Source organism: Gadus morhua, chromosome 6 (assembly GCF_902167405.1).
Source record: "Gadus morhua chromosome 6, gadMor3.0, whole genome shotgun sequence".
NCBI lineage: Eukaryota > Metazoa > Chordata > Actinopteri > Gadiformes > Gadidae > Gadus > Gadus morhua.
This window is the reverse complement of record NC_044053.1, coordinates 22,544,045-22,560,565: the sequence shown is the minus strand read 5'-3', so window position 1 is coordinate 22,560,565 and position 16,521 is coordinate 22,544,045. Positions and strand designations below refer to the sequence as shown.

Here is a 16,521-nt window from a genome sequence, read left to right as displayed (position 1 = left end):
GCCAATGGCCCATCGGCCCTCTGAATCTTGGGCAGAACCGCCTGGAGAGACTGGACGATGGGGATGCCATAAGACAGGGTTTTACCTTGAGGGACAGGTAGAGAGACAGCAGAGTTACACACAGACAGAGAGAGAGAACAAGAGAGACTGAGAGACACAGAACATTTTAAGCTACAGAGACAGAGAGACAGACTAAGAACTATGCAGGGGAGTGTGGCAGGGAAACGTGAGGGTTTGTATGTGTGCACGTCTCACCAGATCCAGTCTGAGAGCGGACCACAGCGTCCCGTCCCGACATCAGCGCGGGGATAGTCTGTTTCTGAACACTACAAACACAAAAACACTTGGTTATGCGAATTAGCCTTCTGAACTTTATTCTCTACAGAGAACTTAAAAAACCAACACTAAATGTATGTATAGACACCAAGTGGGAGGGATATGCAGAGACAGGGATGATCACTCACCTGGTCATGGTGGAAACGCCAAGAACCTTTTCCAGCGTCGCCACCTAGACAAAGAGTCCAATCAGCATTCAGAACAGACACGGACACGTGTGTCTTCATATAAGCAAGGTGTGTGTGTGTGGGTGTGTGTCTCACCAGGTGGGGGTGGAGGCCTAGGTTGCTGAAAGAGTCAGTGGTGAAAACCTTCTCCTTCACCTCGGAAACCACCGGTCTGGAATGAGAACCGAACATAAGTTGTTTCCCCCACACACACACACAAACACAAGATGTCTCCATACACACACAGACAGATAAGATGTCTCTCCTCACACACACACACACACACACACACACACACACACACACACACACACACACACACACACACACACACACACACACACACACACAAACACACACACACACACACACCTTTCGAGGTCTGGGATGTCGGGGTTGTGGTTGAACAAGGAGGACGTCTTGATGAAGCCTCCTTCGTGCCCCGCCTTCTCCCCGGCGCCCCGGTTTTTCTGCTCCCCCCTCCCTTGTCCTCCACCTTCCCGTTTCTTCTTCTTCTTGGTCTTTGTGGGTGGGGCCTCTTGGGGTGTGGTCACGGTGGGTGAGGTTTTGGAGGGCGGGGCCTGATCCTGCTTGGACACACAAGTCATGTACACTAACAGGTGGTCCTGTTTTGATTGTATTAAACTGTCACTCTGGATCAGGTGACGTGAGGTGGAACAGACTAGACTGAAAGTGACATAGCTGTGATATAGTATAATATTATGGTGCCGACAGTGTGACATGGCTGTGATATAGTATAATATTATGGTTCCGACAGTGTGACATGGCTGTGATATAGTGTAATATTAATGTAATAGTGTGACATGGCTGTGATATAGTGTACTATGAATGTGATAGTGTGATATAGCTATGATCGTGTCATTATATGGTTTTCACACAATGTGCCATGGCTGTGATAGTGTAATATGGTTAGGACAGTTTGATGTTTGTGATATAATGGGATATGGTATTAATTGGTTTGTAATCTTGTCCTATAGTACGATATGCTTATGATAGTGTAATGTGGTTGTGTAGTTATGATAGTTTGGATGGTTGTGATATAGTGCTATAGTGTGATTGTCTCATATGGTGTGATGTTATGTGATATGGTTGGGAAGTAGAGCAAAATAGTGCTATTGATATTCTTCTGGTGATGTACCGTGAAAGGTTTGTTAATGTTTCAGTGTGACAGGGTTGTATTATAGTTAGGTCTGTCAAGCGAGTAAAACATTTAGACGTGATAAATTACATGTTTTCCATATTTAATCAGTTCATCCCAAAAAATATTTATGCACTGTAAACTGCATATGTCAAGTTTTTAATACTCATATCAACAGTGGACAAAATATTCTAGCTTTATGAACATTTCTGTTTACTTTTATTAGAGATCAAATAAGAACAAAAACTAAATGCAGAGTGTCCAACCTTTTTCTAGCATTAACACAAAACCACGGATTGAAACAATCCAAGGAACCACGAAGGTCAAGCATTTACCAACATGCTCAAATCACAGCTCATGGCAATCAAGAACAAGACGCTTGATGCTTTAAATGTCATTCAGTTGGACAACCTCAGCTGTTCTCCAGCTCCAGCAACTGTTAATCAACAGTAGCATATACTGTTCATTCAATATTGATTGGGATTTATTAACAGATTTTTCAAATCAAATGGGTTGGTCTGAATAACCGTAGGTATGTTTTGGGCGCAACGTGCAATAAACCAATGAGAGTGCCGTCTCCGATCCCTTTAAGAGCCATGAGCGCATTGAACCTGACGAGTTCATATTTTGACAGCGCGTTTGCAGTCTGCGATGAAACAGATGACTGACTACATTAATTTCAAACTACAAATGGCTCAATTTATGGCCAAATAATATGGCCTAATTCACACATGGAATAGCTTTTCTTCTACAACTTCAGAAATAGGCCTACCGAGTCCTACTAATGTCAATTTCGGCAAAGAAAACTTAAAACACATATCATATGCGGTCCTGTGGCCGCAACTGTGGGTCTATTTAATGATATGCGGCAATATATTAACAAACATTGTATCTTACCAGCATTGCATACATTATCGTTATCAACTTCTGTTCATAATATGCATGTGTGACCCCGTTAATACACATCGCAATGGACTGTAACTGCTTTATCGATCTGTAAGATACCACCATGTATCATTTGTGCCAGAACACACCTGTGCTTTTCGCCGACACGCCTCTCAGGGTGGAAGTTTAGTGGCGCGAGTTGACTGCTGGGGAAAATCAGCTTTGCGCAGGTTGCAAACTAGCAACGATACATGCGTCGGTGTAGAAAGTCAATTGCGCTGGGTGCAAGATAGGGCCCTATAGGTAGTTCAATAGTTACAACTAACATCGGGCTGTTTGAATAGGGACAAGTACAGGGCTACTCAAATATGCTCAATCCCAAGTTCTAAAGCCTAGAGCGGGAGAGTGAAGCCCGCTCTCCAGTGAGGGGTAGGCTGGTAATTACCCTGTAACCCAGATCAATGAAGCGGGCCAGGAGCATTGATTATCTCAGTGACTGAACATAATGACGGCACGTCCTCGTTCTTCTTATGCACAATAGTTTGAGTCCCGTGATCGGCTCTTCTAGTTGCTAGCTGCCATCTGACAACAAGGTTAGTAATGAGTGCCATTAAATCGGATTTGCATTGACACACTTATTATCGTGTTTATCGCAGTGCCCCATTTATAGTTTGATATGCTTGTGATTCAGTTTGATAAGCTTCTGATTTAGCGCTGCAGTCTTTTATGGTTATGATCCAGTGTGGTGCCAACTCTAACCTTTGAGATGATGGGCGCCTCTTCCTCCTCCGTCTTCCTCTGTTTGAAGGATGGCATCGACCTCATCTCCGGCCCGGCCTTCCTCTTCCCTGCCTTCTGTTTTTTCTGAGAAGATACAGACACAACAAAAACCTTATTTTAAGTATTAAACAAATATTACCTTGATGTGACCAATCTTTTCCAAACTGCTGCTTGTGTTAAAGGAATTGGCCGGTTTGTTGAGACTCCAGGTTAATTGTTGACGTCTAGATGTTACATCTAGACCACTCGGTCTGGATGTTAATCAGCCGGGTATTTTGTTCCAACTCATAACCTCCTGCGGTGTAAGTGTGTTCTGAAACTGGGCAGTCTGCAAACCATTGACATCCATTTGATTCCAAACAAGTGTGCCTGCAATTGTTCCCACAAACGAACAAACCACAAGTTGAACCTGTGGTCTTAACAAATGAGCCAAACCATTGAACTGATGTTGTTAGAAGGCACTTACTACCAGGGACGGATGGGCAATCTCTGGTAGTGTACAATGAATTGGATACTTGAATAGTGACTTGGCCACTAGCTCAGAGATGTCAGACTTTACTTGGATTGGATTTGCCCTTTATCACTTGTGAACACCTCTGCAACCTACCAACAGCCATTTCTCCTGGCCGGAGAGAGGCTTCCTCCTGGGGGCGACGTCGGGGAAGGTCTCGGTGTGGATGTTAAGGGACAGCTGGTCGTTAGAAGACATCGCTTCTTCTGTTATTGTTGTTATGAGTGAGTAGACTTGGCAGACACCTTGATCTGAAGTGACGAAGAGAAGTACAGTAGTGTTCGGGACAGTTAGTGGTCAGACATCTTATTGGAGGGTTTGTAAAAGGTATGTTGTGGTAGAGGATGTAACCAGCGGCCAAACACCGTATGACTACAATAATGTCCTGCCAATTTAACATAAGGAATGAGTCAAACTGAACGCTTACAGCTAAATGGCTAGGGTAATGCGGCTCACAAAGATACAAATACTGCAAAATCAACATAACATGGAAATATACGTAATATCATCTTATCATGTCTGCTGAACCATCAATTGGTGTTTGGCGGCTCTTAAGAAAAGGATCATAGCAGATTTTCTACCTCGGTGTGTTTTTCGGTCCAAACCCACGTGTGGATACGTAGCAGTCCGTTGTTTTTAGCCTTCTAGGAGCAGGCGTTATGCTTTGAATGGCAGAGCAATTGCATCATTATTAATGTACAGGCTAATACAAACTCGACTTACTTAACCTTGTCAAGATGACGACACTGGACGTTACTTTTCAATTGAAAACTATGGAATTTAAAACCCCAAAACACGCATGGAAGTCTTCCTGCTGCGTCACACAAGCCACGCCTCTCGGCTCGGAACGAGCGCCGCTGCCGAGTGGTATGCGCAGAACTGCGTTTATTCAGCGCAACGTTTTCAAGCGTTCACGAGTTGCAATCGTCAATTAACACTATTCTCCTGAAACAACTATACCCAGTGTGATATATAATCTGCTAAACATATATTGTCCTTATGGTGTCATTATGTCTGTAGCATTTTTATAACATTTTTTTGGTTGTTTTCTGTAAAATCTGTACCTTCTGACATGGCTGCATGATGGGACTTGTGAAATGAGTGCATTGGTTTCCGTTTCACAGAAGGAAAGTTGCATACCTGAGTTCGACACATGAGTGACAGGACACGTTTGGAATCTTTCAACCAGGTTGAAATGCAGCCACTATTATGAGACATTTATCCTGGGCTGGAACGACGGTGTGTTCCTGTGAAAGAGGCTTTGTCTGCGGCGACATGAGCAGAGCCACAGCGACGGTTGAACCGTTTTGAAGTAGTCTTGTCAATCAATCTTGCTTTACTTTTAAATGCTTTTCACATTTAAAGCGACAATTTTGGTAAATTACTATAATTAAATCTTTGGCGCGGAACGATCAAAGTCCTGATTGAAACTACTGCCATCCTGGGGGACGGAACTTGATTGACAGGTCTATTTTCAGCCCTCCTGCTAACACGTGCGTGCGGAACAGGAGTCAAATGGAATCCGACAGTTGATGATCACATGATGGACAGCCAAGCAGAATCTTGAGGCCATCACTGACTCCATTTGCAAGCAGGTGCAGCAGCAGTTACATTTCTTACGCACAATGAGAGGATTTAGTGTCAATACGGTTATGATGTCTCTTTTTTTAAAAGGCTTTTATTGATTAAGTACTAACATTTTGTATTAAGGCCTGGTTTGGAAACTAGACTTTTAATCAAAATAGCTTACGTAGACTGGTAAAAGTGGCCAGTGAGATCAATGGGGTGGGAGAGGACCAGTTGAATGACTTCTTTAATAGGGAGTTGCTCAGGAAGGCCCGTGCCTGGACCCTCGCGGTCACACCTTGCAGGGAGGACTTAACATGCACGAGACCTCAGAGTGCCGAGGTTTTTTTTTTAACTTTGAACCTCCGAAATGACACCATGGCCATTATGGTGAACGGACTGCATTTATACAGCGCGATTCTAACTAGTGGCCACTCAAAGCGCTTTACAATATTACCTAACATTCACCCATTCATGCACACATTCACACACCGACGGTGATGTCCACCACACAAGGCCTGTTTGTTGGGAGCAGTTAGAGGGAGGCGTCTCGCTCAGTGACACCTCGACACTCTAGGAAGAGCCGGGATGGAACTAGCAACCTTCCGGTAACCAGCCAAACCGCTCTACCTTCTGAGCCCCATGCCGCCCCGTTAGGACTCCGGTACGATTCCCTCCCTGCTGTTGGGACAGACCTGGATGAGAGTGCGACGTTGCTTGGTCATTTGGGAGGAGCACAGGTTGGTACAGGCCTTCATCCAGCCAGCCTACCTGAGAGACGTTGTCTATGTTTTCCGCATTTACGCTATCATGAAGGTCTTTGTGATGAAACTTCAATATTTGTTTGTAAATCATTTCTCCCAGTTTTGGGGATATTTTAATATATATATATACCCATTATGTCGATATACACTTCTTTTATTTGATTCCATCAATGCAGTCAGGCAACAGCTTATTCATGAGATTTGTAAATATGTAGTGTTTTCTCCTCTCTTCCAGCGCTGTTAATGTTTTCTTATTTGCATTCCATTCTATTTGATTTATATTTGGAAAGGAAAAGACGTCTGTCGGGCTCTGCTTCCTACTGGTTCGGTCTGATGTCGGCCGCTTAAACACTCTGCTCTCTACTGGTTCGGTCTGATGTCGGGTCGCTTAAACACTCTGCTCTCCACACACTCAAACACAGTGTGGGGGTCCTGGTCAGCGTTCACATGGACCCCATCTGGAAATAAAGCCTGGACACACACACACACACACACACACACACACACACACACACACACACACACACACACACACACACACACACACACACACACACCACACACACACACACACACACACACACACACACACACACACCCCCAAACCCACAGTATCAGCCACAAAACTACAGAATTGCAAATCTCAAGTGTGTGTGTGTGTGTGGTTTTTTACCTTTAGCCTAGCAGCATGCATCCAGTATTGTGTGAGTTTTTCTTGGACTCTGGCCGGTTTGTCGTCTGGATGGGTCTGCAGCCTAGCCTCAACCTCTCGGTTTGGGGCTGGATGCTCCAGGCCGTGGTGCCTTCACATGAACACCTTATTATATCACTTCATCCAACATCTAAGTGAACGGTCTTCCAGAATACATAATGAGAATACATTTAGGCACAGACTTCTGTAGAGTTTTGCTTATTTCTTTTTTAAGAAAAGTTAGATAGATAGTTAGAAAAAGATTCATTGTCCTTAAAGTGTAATTTTCATTTTCACAGCAAAGGGCACACGGTAAACCACATACACACAGTACACACTATATAAGCAAATACAATAAGACACTGAATACCACAAATACTGACGCATTTACTCAATACATGCTTGAGGTCATTGCAGTTAACCTTCAGTTTCATCTTGCAGGATTTTTTTAATCTCAAACTGTGTACAATTACGATAAAGGGTTTGTTAATGAATGAGTAGGAAGGTGTTTGTAACGTTTGGGTACAGGGCATGGTGAAGGCGTTGGTACCCGTGTAAGGGTGCGGTGATGTGTGTTGTGTACCTCTCTCCACTGATTGGATCGATGGTCCTGAGAGTTAGCCTCTCAATGGCAACATCATCGGTCATCTCCAGGAAGAACACTCTGGATGAAATATAGCGTAAACAAGCAAGTGCACACACACACACACACACACACACACACACACACACACACACACACACACACACACACACACACACACACACACACACACACACACACACACACACACACACACACACAGTCTGTCCATCAGATAAAATAATGATGACTTCAGAAAGTCTGGACAATGATGTATCTTTGTTGTGTCAGCCTAAAGTGCCTTCAAAAGGCATAGGAACATACAAACAAACACACACACAAAAACACACACGCACACTCTCTCTAACAGGGTTGGGGTTCTATTCAATGTGTATTTTAGAATTGAGAGCAGGAAAATATCACTGGTAGGGTTGGGGATAGTATTCCCAAGGGAATAACCATACTCTGCTAATGCACTGTTTGGTATGTCTGCCCATGTGTGCACATGTGTCTGTGTGTGTCAGGCTAATTAATTTTGAAAAAGCGTCCTGAATATTTAATGAATATTTGTCTTTAAAAAAATAGAGACGATTTTAGAGTGGACACATTTCCTATTCATACGGCATTCAATATTTATTTGAACACACAAAATACCCAGGGGAGGAGAATGTGAATGTGAAGTACAAAATAACAATATAAAAGGGATAATAATTATTATTTTCATTAAAAGTTGGTGGAAAAAGTACTTTGGAGAACATTGGCGTGCTGAATGTTATCAGTGATGGGGGGGGTGTTCTAATCGATAATGAATTATATTTATTTCTACCTTATACTAATTAAATTACAACCCTAACCCTAGTTTGATTCCTATTCAAAAACAGCATCTTGAGGAACAATAGTTCCACCTACCATCGGTTTGCCCCAGTCCCGTTGATCCCCACTTTGTCATGCTGCATGTAGGGTCGTGTGTTCAAGAGTGGGAGTCATCTAATGCAAACCAACACCCCCTCCATGTGTATGTGCGGTAGCGTGCGAGGCCCAGGGATGTTCTCTGGGCTGGATCGCTGACGGAGTCGGACCACGGTCAGTCCGGGTACGTGAGGCGGACCAGAGAGGGCTCTCGGGTCCACGTGGCGCTGTACCTGCTTGGTTTGTAGGTGGAGTCCTGCAGGCGCCTGGCTTGCTCCGGCTCCCTGGGGAAGCCGTGGAGCACCCAGCCTCGGGTGGTGCAGTCCAGGGCGCTCAGTCTCTGGCTCAGCACCTGCAGGACCACGCTGTCTGGAACTGACAACGCCAGGACCCCGTTAGTAACCACACACAAACTCCTTCTCTCTACCAAGCTAAGTCTGCTGGAGATCAGGTTATCTGTAGCGTGTGTGTGTGTGTGTGTGTGTTTGTTTATGCGTGCTTGTGTGTACATGTGCGCATTGGTCTGTGAGTTGTGTGTGTTTCATGTGTTTGTGTGTATTGTACCATCCATCTAGTAGTACTTTGGTGATCAAACCCATTATGAGTGGACCCCCCCTCACAATGTTTTATGGGAGTGGTTCTGCACTTGCACAAAACATTATGGAGTGGAGGAAAAATATATGGAACTGCTTGAACCAGGCAAATGTTATCTGGCAATGCGGATATTACTCAAGAATGAAGAATATAGAATTGAGTGAGTATCATGGGCATGTGAGTTGGGTTATTCTGCTTCCCTTTGTAGGATTATGTTCTACTCTCTTAACTGTTGCCAAATCAGCGCAGCCAAAGATCCTGGCTATCCAGTTCAGACAATGTTAACATCAGACACATTCTCTGCCAAATCCTTGTAGAGAACTGCATAGGACCAACATATATTCCACTTAACTAGTGTGTTACAGCTATTCATCACAAAATATTTAGTGCTACGATCCATCATTGATGGGGTGGCATGTGGCTCAGTAGGTGGAGCGGGTTGGCTGGTAAACGGAAGGTTGCTAGTTCGATCCCCAGATCCTCCTAGCTGTGTGTCACGCTGTCCCTGAGCAAGGCACCTAACCCTAACTGCTCCTGACGAGCTGACTGGGCTTGAACGTTTGATTCCGCTGTCGGTGTGTGAATGAGTTCATGAATGTGTACATGAATGGGTAAATGTTAGGCGATATGGTAAAGCGCTTAGATTTGCTACTGGCTAGAGAACCGCTCTATAAATGCAGTCCATTAACATTCATATTTGTCATAATTGATACTTGTATTTGATCAACTTTACTCAAACACACATTATAGGCAACGGCGGATGTCAGGCTAAAGTGCCAAACTAAAGCTCTCCTGATGACTGACTGATGTAAGATGAAGCGATAGAGGCAATATAGAGACAGGCGATACTGTGTCCGCTTTAATCCAGTGGGCCACATCATCACAGCTGTGTGCCTCTGAATCCTGACAACCAGCATGTTCTTTAACACAAGCTGTGATTCACAGAAGAACTAGCTGACATCTTCGCGCACACACACACACACACACACACACACACACACACACACACACACACACACACACACACACACACACACACACACACACACACACACACACACACACACACACACACACCACTCTAAGCCCTCTCTCTCCAGAGTGTAGCTGTCATATTAGTGACAGGACTTCAGTAAGTCTAAAAACACTAGATGGCTAGATGGATAGATGAAAAGACATTCATGTCATGTGAAGATGGGACGAGAGGGGGATGGACACAATTCAGTCTGTCCTATTTGCACTTTAAATAAGCTGTCTGTGTTTTTATTCTTTTAACCTTCTTCCTCTTCTTCTGTATGCGTTCTTAGTTTTTCTCAAGGTGTGTATTTCTGGATGTGTATGTGTGTATGTGTGTAGTTTATTGATGGTATATGTTTAAAATGCATGTATCGTATTGTGAACACTGGTGTGTGTGTGTGTAAGACAAATGAGTGTGTAAAGATGTGTCCATGCACGTATGTGTGTGTTACCTTGTCGACCTGTCTCTATGTAGGGCTTCACCAGCTGTCCCAGAGTGGATCCATCGGCTGCTTCAGCCTTTAAAAGCTGTCCACAATTCACTGACACAAGTAGAGAGATAGACAGACAGTTAAACACCACAACAAAATAACAACCTGTAAACCTCCATTCCTGCTCTTAAATGTTTTCATGTGTCTTGGTGGGCTAACCTGTAATATAGACGTAATACAGTGTAAGGCAGTGATGCCTTGTAGTAATGCAATGAGTATCAGTGGTGTAATATTATTACATTATGTAGCAATAATGAAGGGTCATTTTTATCCTCTTTCCAGCAAATTATCCACATGTACAGCAATGTTCTTTAATGTATGCTGTCCCTCATTAATGAAAGAACCCATGGAAATGAAATGGAACTGACTGTCCACCAGTTTGTATTTGTCGGCAAGACGTCTGGCCTGGAGGCTCTTCCCTGAGCCCGGCGGGCCCACCAGGAGGATTCTGGGAGTCTGAGGGGCTCTCGATTCACGCCGGATCAGGACATATCTTAGGACTGAGACGCAAACCCAGACACATATGCATGCCAGCGTAACCACAACAGCACACACAGAGGCGCACACACCCACACCCACACCACCAACACATTAGTATCTACTATATTTCTTACCTCAATCTTGTTGCAGTCTGTATGTAGATGTGTGCATGTGCATGCGAGCGCGTGTGTGTGTGTGTGTGTGTGTGCATAAACGTGTGTCTTTGTCTATGTGCATGTGGGTGTGTCTGTCTGTATGTGTGTGCATACACGTGTGTGTGTGTGTGTGTACTTGTGTGTCTATTTATGTGTGCATACGTGTGTGTGTGTGTGTGTGTGTGTGTGTGTGTGCGTCTGAGAGTTGTAGAGGCCCACCCTCTTCATAGACATCAGTGTGTGGTTGGTCAGCGTTGATGGTCTTCAAGACGTGGCGGTAGGCCGTGCTCAGGCCGGCGACCTCCCGGCCGTACAGCTGGAGGCGGGCCAGGCGCTGCTCCTCTGAGCCCCCACTGTCCTGCTCCAGACGCTCGGCCACCTCCGGGTCGGGCGGCCACACGAACGTCTGATGGTACACGTCTACACAGGAAGTGACATCATAAGGTGCGTGCGTGCCTGGGTGCGTGTACGTGGGTGTGTGTGTGTGTCTGCTTGTTGTGTGTAGCTTGTGTGGGTGCACCTGTTTGTGTGCGTGTTTGTGTGTGTGTGTGTGTGTGTGTGTGTGTGTGTGTGAAGACTGACCTCCAGTCAGAGGGTCCAACATTCTTCCCGTTGTCCTTTGCAGCAACATATCCTCAGAAGCTTCTAGAAATACTATCAATACATATGCAGACATGCATGCCCATGCACGCACACACACAAATGAATGTAGTCTGTATTTCATGTAACATAAAGGCATAGAGTTTATTACTGCAGTGTTACAGTATCATGGAGCGTGACCACTGCATGCTTTACCCGCATGGTTAGGGATGACTCCAGCCGCTTGGAGCGTCAGAGCATGAAGGCGAGTCTGAGGAAATCCTTCTAGAACCCATCCCTGGAAACATACAAACACATACTGCGGTGACACTGCTGGTCTGTAGCCACGTGTCAATGTGACCACCACTGATTAGCTTTAGGAAACTTTTCAGACGGTTAGCCAAGGGCTGAGAAAGAGTTCACACTTTGTCCGATCAGAGCATGGTTAGTACAGGATTTTTGGGGCTCACTCCAGGAGATGCAGAAAACACGATGACACAGCCCCGTTAACAGCCAGTGTGAATCAGAAGAACACAACTCAGGCAGATCCCCCAATAGCCAACCACAGTTTATCTTACAATGAACACGTGAGGAGTTTGAACAGTGTTTGTAGACTGGTGCTTTCGATTTAAGAGTATTTATTTGGGTGATATTTCTTAGAATTGCCGACCGTCAGTTATTAGTGAAAGTAATGCTCTTCATGTCTGTCAATCACAGGGGATTCACAAGGGTGCAAAAACATTGCAAGGGAAGGAACAGGGAAAGGGGAGTTTTATTTTTGGTTGTGTTTAGTCTCAAAAGCTTGCTGTATTCTGCCCTCAAGGCTCTCTTTCTCTTTACAACTCGATAATCTTTCTTACAGCACCTTATATCCAGGTCTTGCTCTTAGCCCTGGGCCAGCAGATACATGGGGCACCATGGGTCAAGTGATCCCTGGGCTATAGTAGCCTTGGGCAGTTCAAATGTGAAAGCCTCTCCGAGGTCTGGTACTCTGACATGACACTACAGTCCGTTTTATTTTTTTGTCTACACATACAAACATGTTATCGTCTGGTTTTCCCCAAAATTACGAAATGTGATTCAACAACAAAGGCTGCAGTTTTTATTGATCTAACTATAGACAATTATTATTATTTTTTATTATTAACGCTATACATGTGATAAACTGCCAACAGATGATGATCTCAGCCATCATAGGAAATGATAACATACTCAAAAATGACAACTTAAACTTACAATGATAAATTATAAACTTTGTGGTGATATAGCGGTGAATGTTTACTACTATTCTCTAGTCTAGGTTATATACTATATAACAGAGGGAGGAAGAGAGAGCAACACAGACATGTGCTCGCAGTGCTGCAGTTCAGACAGGATGGGGCAGTTTCCTTAAATAAGCTGTCAATCATCACATAGTCACGCACACTCACAGACACACACACATGCTCACTAACATACACACACACACACACACACACACACACACACACACAATGCACGCACGTAAGCACACACACACACACACACACACACACACACACACACACACACACACACACACACACACACACACACACACACACACACACACACACACACACACACACACACCACACACATTAATATCCCTAGAGGCTCCTAATGTGAGCTGAAGAGGGGAAAATAAATAAACGGTCATTCTTTTAGCCCCCCAGGCACAACGAACATCAGCACAGGAAAAGAAGCCGTGTGCCTGGCTGTAACCTATAATAGACACACTCTCCATACTGTATCATTTTTATATTGGTAGAAAAGGCTTGCTAAAGTCTTGCTATACTATAATTAACTCCCTTTGACAGGTGTGATCTTGCTGTGTCCCTCCCAGCGTCCCGTAGTTCAGATTCACTGCAGAGTAGTAGTAGTTGTACTCCAGGGCAGCAGTGGCTCCCCATCAACGCCCTATGGGGAAGGACTGGTATCCCCTGACAATTTGTTGGGCCTTGGTGGGCTCGCTGTATGTTCTTTTTATTCATACTGTAAACATTGGCTCACATGCTGTTCATTAATGGCATTTAACAGTAAAACCCAGACATCTGCATGTTTAAAATGCTCGCAGCTCTGCAATGTTTGAAATGTAAAATAAATGTCTCCCTCTGAGGAATTCCCATGTTTCTCTTTGAGACTCACTGTCAGCAACGACAAAAACTAGATTCAGCCTTTACAACCCAGGACCGGGAAATACAGCAATAAATAGACGGATCAAGGAAACACTGTATCAAAGACAACGTGGTGCTGGGGCTGGTGAGCAGAACACATTAGAACAGTCTGCGAGTTGGTGGTTGTGTTTCATCTCGTGTTATAAAGCAGCAACACAATTAGCTCCTACATGAATCACACCTACACCTCCACTATCGTAGGGGTATGTGTGTTATGATAATTACCTGTGGTTGATCTAGCTTTGTGTTGTGCAGTGTGGTAAGTGTGTGGTATATGAGTGGAGTTTGCATTGGAATGTGAATTGTGTGTGAAATATGATTTGGGGTTACTTTAATCATGATTTTGATTACTTTAATCATGATTTGGTGTTACTTCAATCATGATTTGGGGTTACTTTAACGTGATTTTGGGTTTATAAATTCATGATTTCGGGTTCAAGGTTTGTGATTATTTTATAAATAATATCAGGTTAATACAAAGTCATTGAAGACATTTCTGAACTTATTTCTGGTTTCATGGATTCATCATTTCTGTATTATGAATTTAGGATTTTGGTTTCATAGCTTTCTAGTATTGAGTGCATGATGTCAGGTTTAAAAATTCATAAGATCCTCTAGTTCTCCGAGATCGCTTAGGTCCCTGACCATGCTGTGGTCAGGGACCTAACATGTTGAGATGAAGCCCTTAATCTATGGGTCGGGACTCAAAAAGGGGTCGCGGTGGAGTTGGAGGTGGGTCGTGGACAGATAACGCACAGAACCCCTCGTGTCTCTTATCAAGCAGACGTTTTCAAAGTACCAGCGAATTGATTAAAATGAATGTACATCATCATGTAGAATATAACACAGACATTTTACTTGAGATTATTCTTCCACATTACCTTTCTGAAGCAGTCTATTTTAGACAGCCTGTGTTGGATCAGCTCTACCCATATGTCAGCAGGAATCTCCTGCACACACACACACACACACACACACACACACACACACACACACACACACACACACACACACACACACACACACACACACACACACACACACACACACACACACACGCACACTCTTATGAGGCAAAACCGTTGTGTATGCATGAGTGGGGTGTGTGGGTGTGTGTGAGTGTGTGTGTGTGTGTGTGTGTGTACCTGTTGCATTTGTGTGTATTGCATGGCCTGCTGGCTCAGCTCTGTTTCTTGATTGAAGAGACTGTGGGTGGTTACATGGACTGAACTCAGCTCTGCACACAGTCTTCTGGCCTAAACAACAGACAATACCACAGACAAACACAACATCACTACCACTACTACTAGCCTAGTACTACTACTACTCACTGTATAATCAACCCATTGATAATTGATCCATCTACTTACTATGGTTGTCTTCCCAGAAGCAGGCGGGCCCAGCAGAATAATCTTAGGAGCTGCACAGACAAACAGACAACCAGAGAGACAGACAAACAGACGGGACAGAGAACAAGCTGATCAGAACCACATTGCCAAAGAACACACCAGACAGAGGACGAATATTGGAGATGAAACCAGAAGAAAGACGACCAACGTTCAACTCTTCCTCTCTTAAGCAGACTCATCAGGTAGGATATGGGGTCATCTGGTTTGTCCACCATCAGACTAGACACCATCGTCTGAAACCAGCAAGTACAACCAGTAACCATGCAACTAGTATACCAGCAGAAGCAGGCCTATTAATTATTTGACGTGACGTGAATTCTTTTAAATGTAATATAGGCGTATAATAAACAATGCACATACATTTTTCTGAGAATCTGAAGGCACTCCCTTCAAACATAGCGTATGGCTGGCTACACACCAAACATATCATGAGGAAACAATTCACATCTATGATGTGATCATAGCCATGGTTCACGGCGTAACGCTAGTGGACATTGACTCACAACGCACTGTTTACACCATCGTGAGTTATTTAATGCACCAATCTATTCTTTAAACATTCACATTTGTAGAGAAAGTAAGCCACACTCAAGTATGGCTACTTTATGAAGGTGTGTAGTAGTAGGCCTAGCAAAATAATCCAGCACTTAAATTTAGAACGGGTTCAGATTGAACGTTAATATTATGTATATTCTCCACCACGAAGTGATGGAGAATATCAGGACTAGTAAATCCACAATTAAAACATTTTGTTACCTGTACTAAGTCAAATATATCATGTTTTCTCTGCGTAGATGGACATCTCCGGAGGAATTCTGACAGGTTTTACCGTTTCGTCCATGACGAATTAGCTGGCAAACCGCGAGCGAACGCTATCTAACCTAAGTATCCAACCTGAAAAGTAAATGTAAAAGTAAGGAGCTAATAAATACGCATCTGTCTTTCCCCGTTTCTATGAGCCCGAAATGTTTGGAGAGGTTGCCTAGCAACATGGCTCGGAGGCAGAGGCGGCTCGGAGCGGGGGCGTGTCCAGCTCGCTAAAATACCATCCCACTGCCCAACAGAAGTAAGCGAACATCTCATGTATGGCGCGCCCCGGTAGTTCACAGGGTAGAGCGCATAGATATTATACTGAGTACTGTATGACTGTATGTCGTATGACATAGTCATACGAATAAATCATATCATATATTGCTGTAGACTTTTCCATATTTAACCAACTATAATTCAAACACTGCTGTTGAGCGTTT

At 44.0% G+C, this 16,521-nt stretch overlaps 2 protein-coding genes across 2 annotated transcripts in view; both read right to left on the bottom strand.

Annotated features, from left to right (window-relative positions):
• Positions 1–4,680, bottom strand: part of ddx31 (DEAD (Asp-Glu-Ala-Asp) box polypeptide 31) — a 14,686-nt gene extending 10,006 nt beyond the window's left edge. The window contains exons 1-8 of the mRNA XM_030359253.1: positions 4,420–4,680; positions 3,935–4,089; positions 3,307–3,411; positions 876–1,093; positions 600–675; positions 465–508; positions 256–326; positions 1–85 (exon numbers count right to left, since the gene is read on the bottom strand). The exon at positions 1–85 is cut by the window's left edge and continues 25 nt beyond it. Coding sequence (XP_030215113.1) covers positions 1–85; positions 256–326; positions 465–508; positions 600–675; positions 876–1,093; positions 3,307–3,411; positions 3,935–4,036 — 701 coding nt within the window. The 5' untranslated portion in view covers positions 4,037–4,089; positions 4,420–4,680. The remainder of the gene's footprint in view (positions 86–255; positions 327–464; positions 509–599; positions 676–875; positions 1,094–3,306; positions 3,412–3,934; positions 4,090–4,419) is intronic.
• Positions 4,681–6,243: 1,563 nt separating this feature from the next.
• ak8 (adenylate kinase 8) lies at positions 6,244–16,267 on the bottom strand. The gene is given in 15 exon segments (XM_030359562.1): positions 6,244–6,639; positions 6,842–6,971; positions 7,443–7,523; positions 8,585–8,726; positions 10,415–10,504; positions 10,822–10,953; positions 11,308–11,508; positions 11,671–11,742; positions 11,884–11,965; positions 14,744–14,812; positions 15,008–15,118; positions 15,233–15,282; positions 15,420–15,504; positions 16,028–16,054; positions 16,056–16,267. Coding segments are annotated over 15 exon segments (1,440 nt in total). The 5' UTR covers positions 16,113–16,267; the 3' UTR covers positions 6,244–6,528.
• Positions 16,268–16,521: the final 254 nt, after the last annotated feature.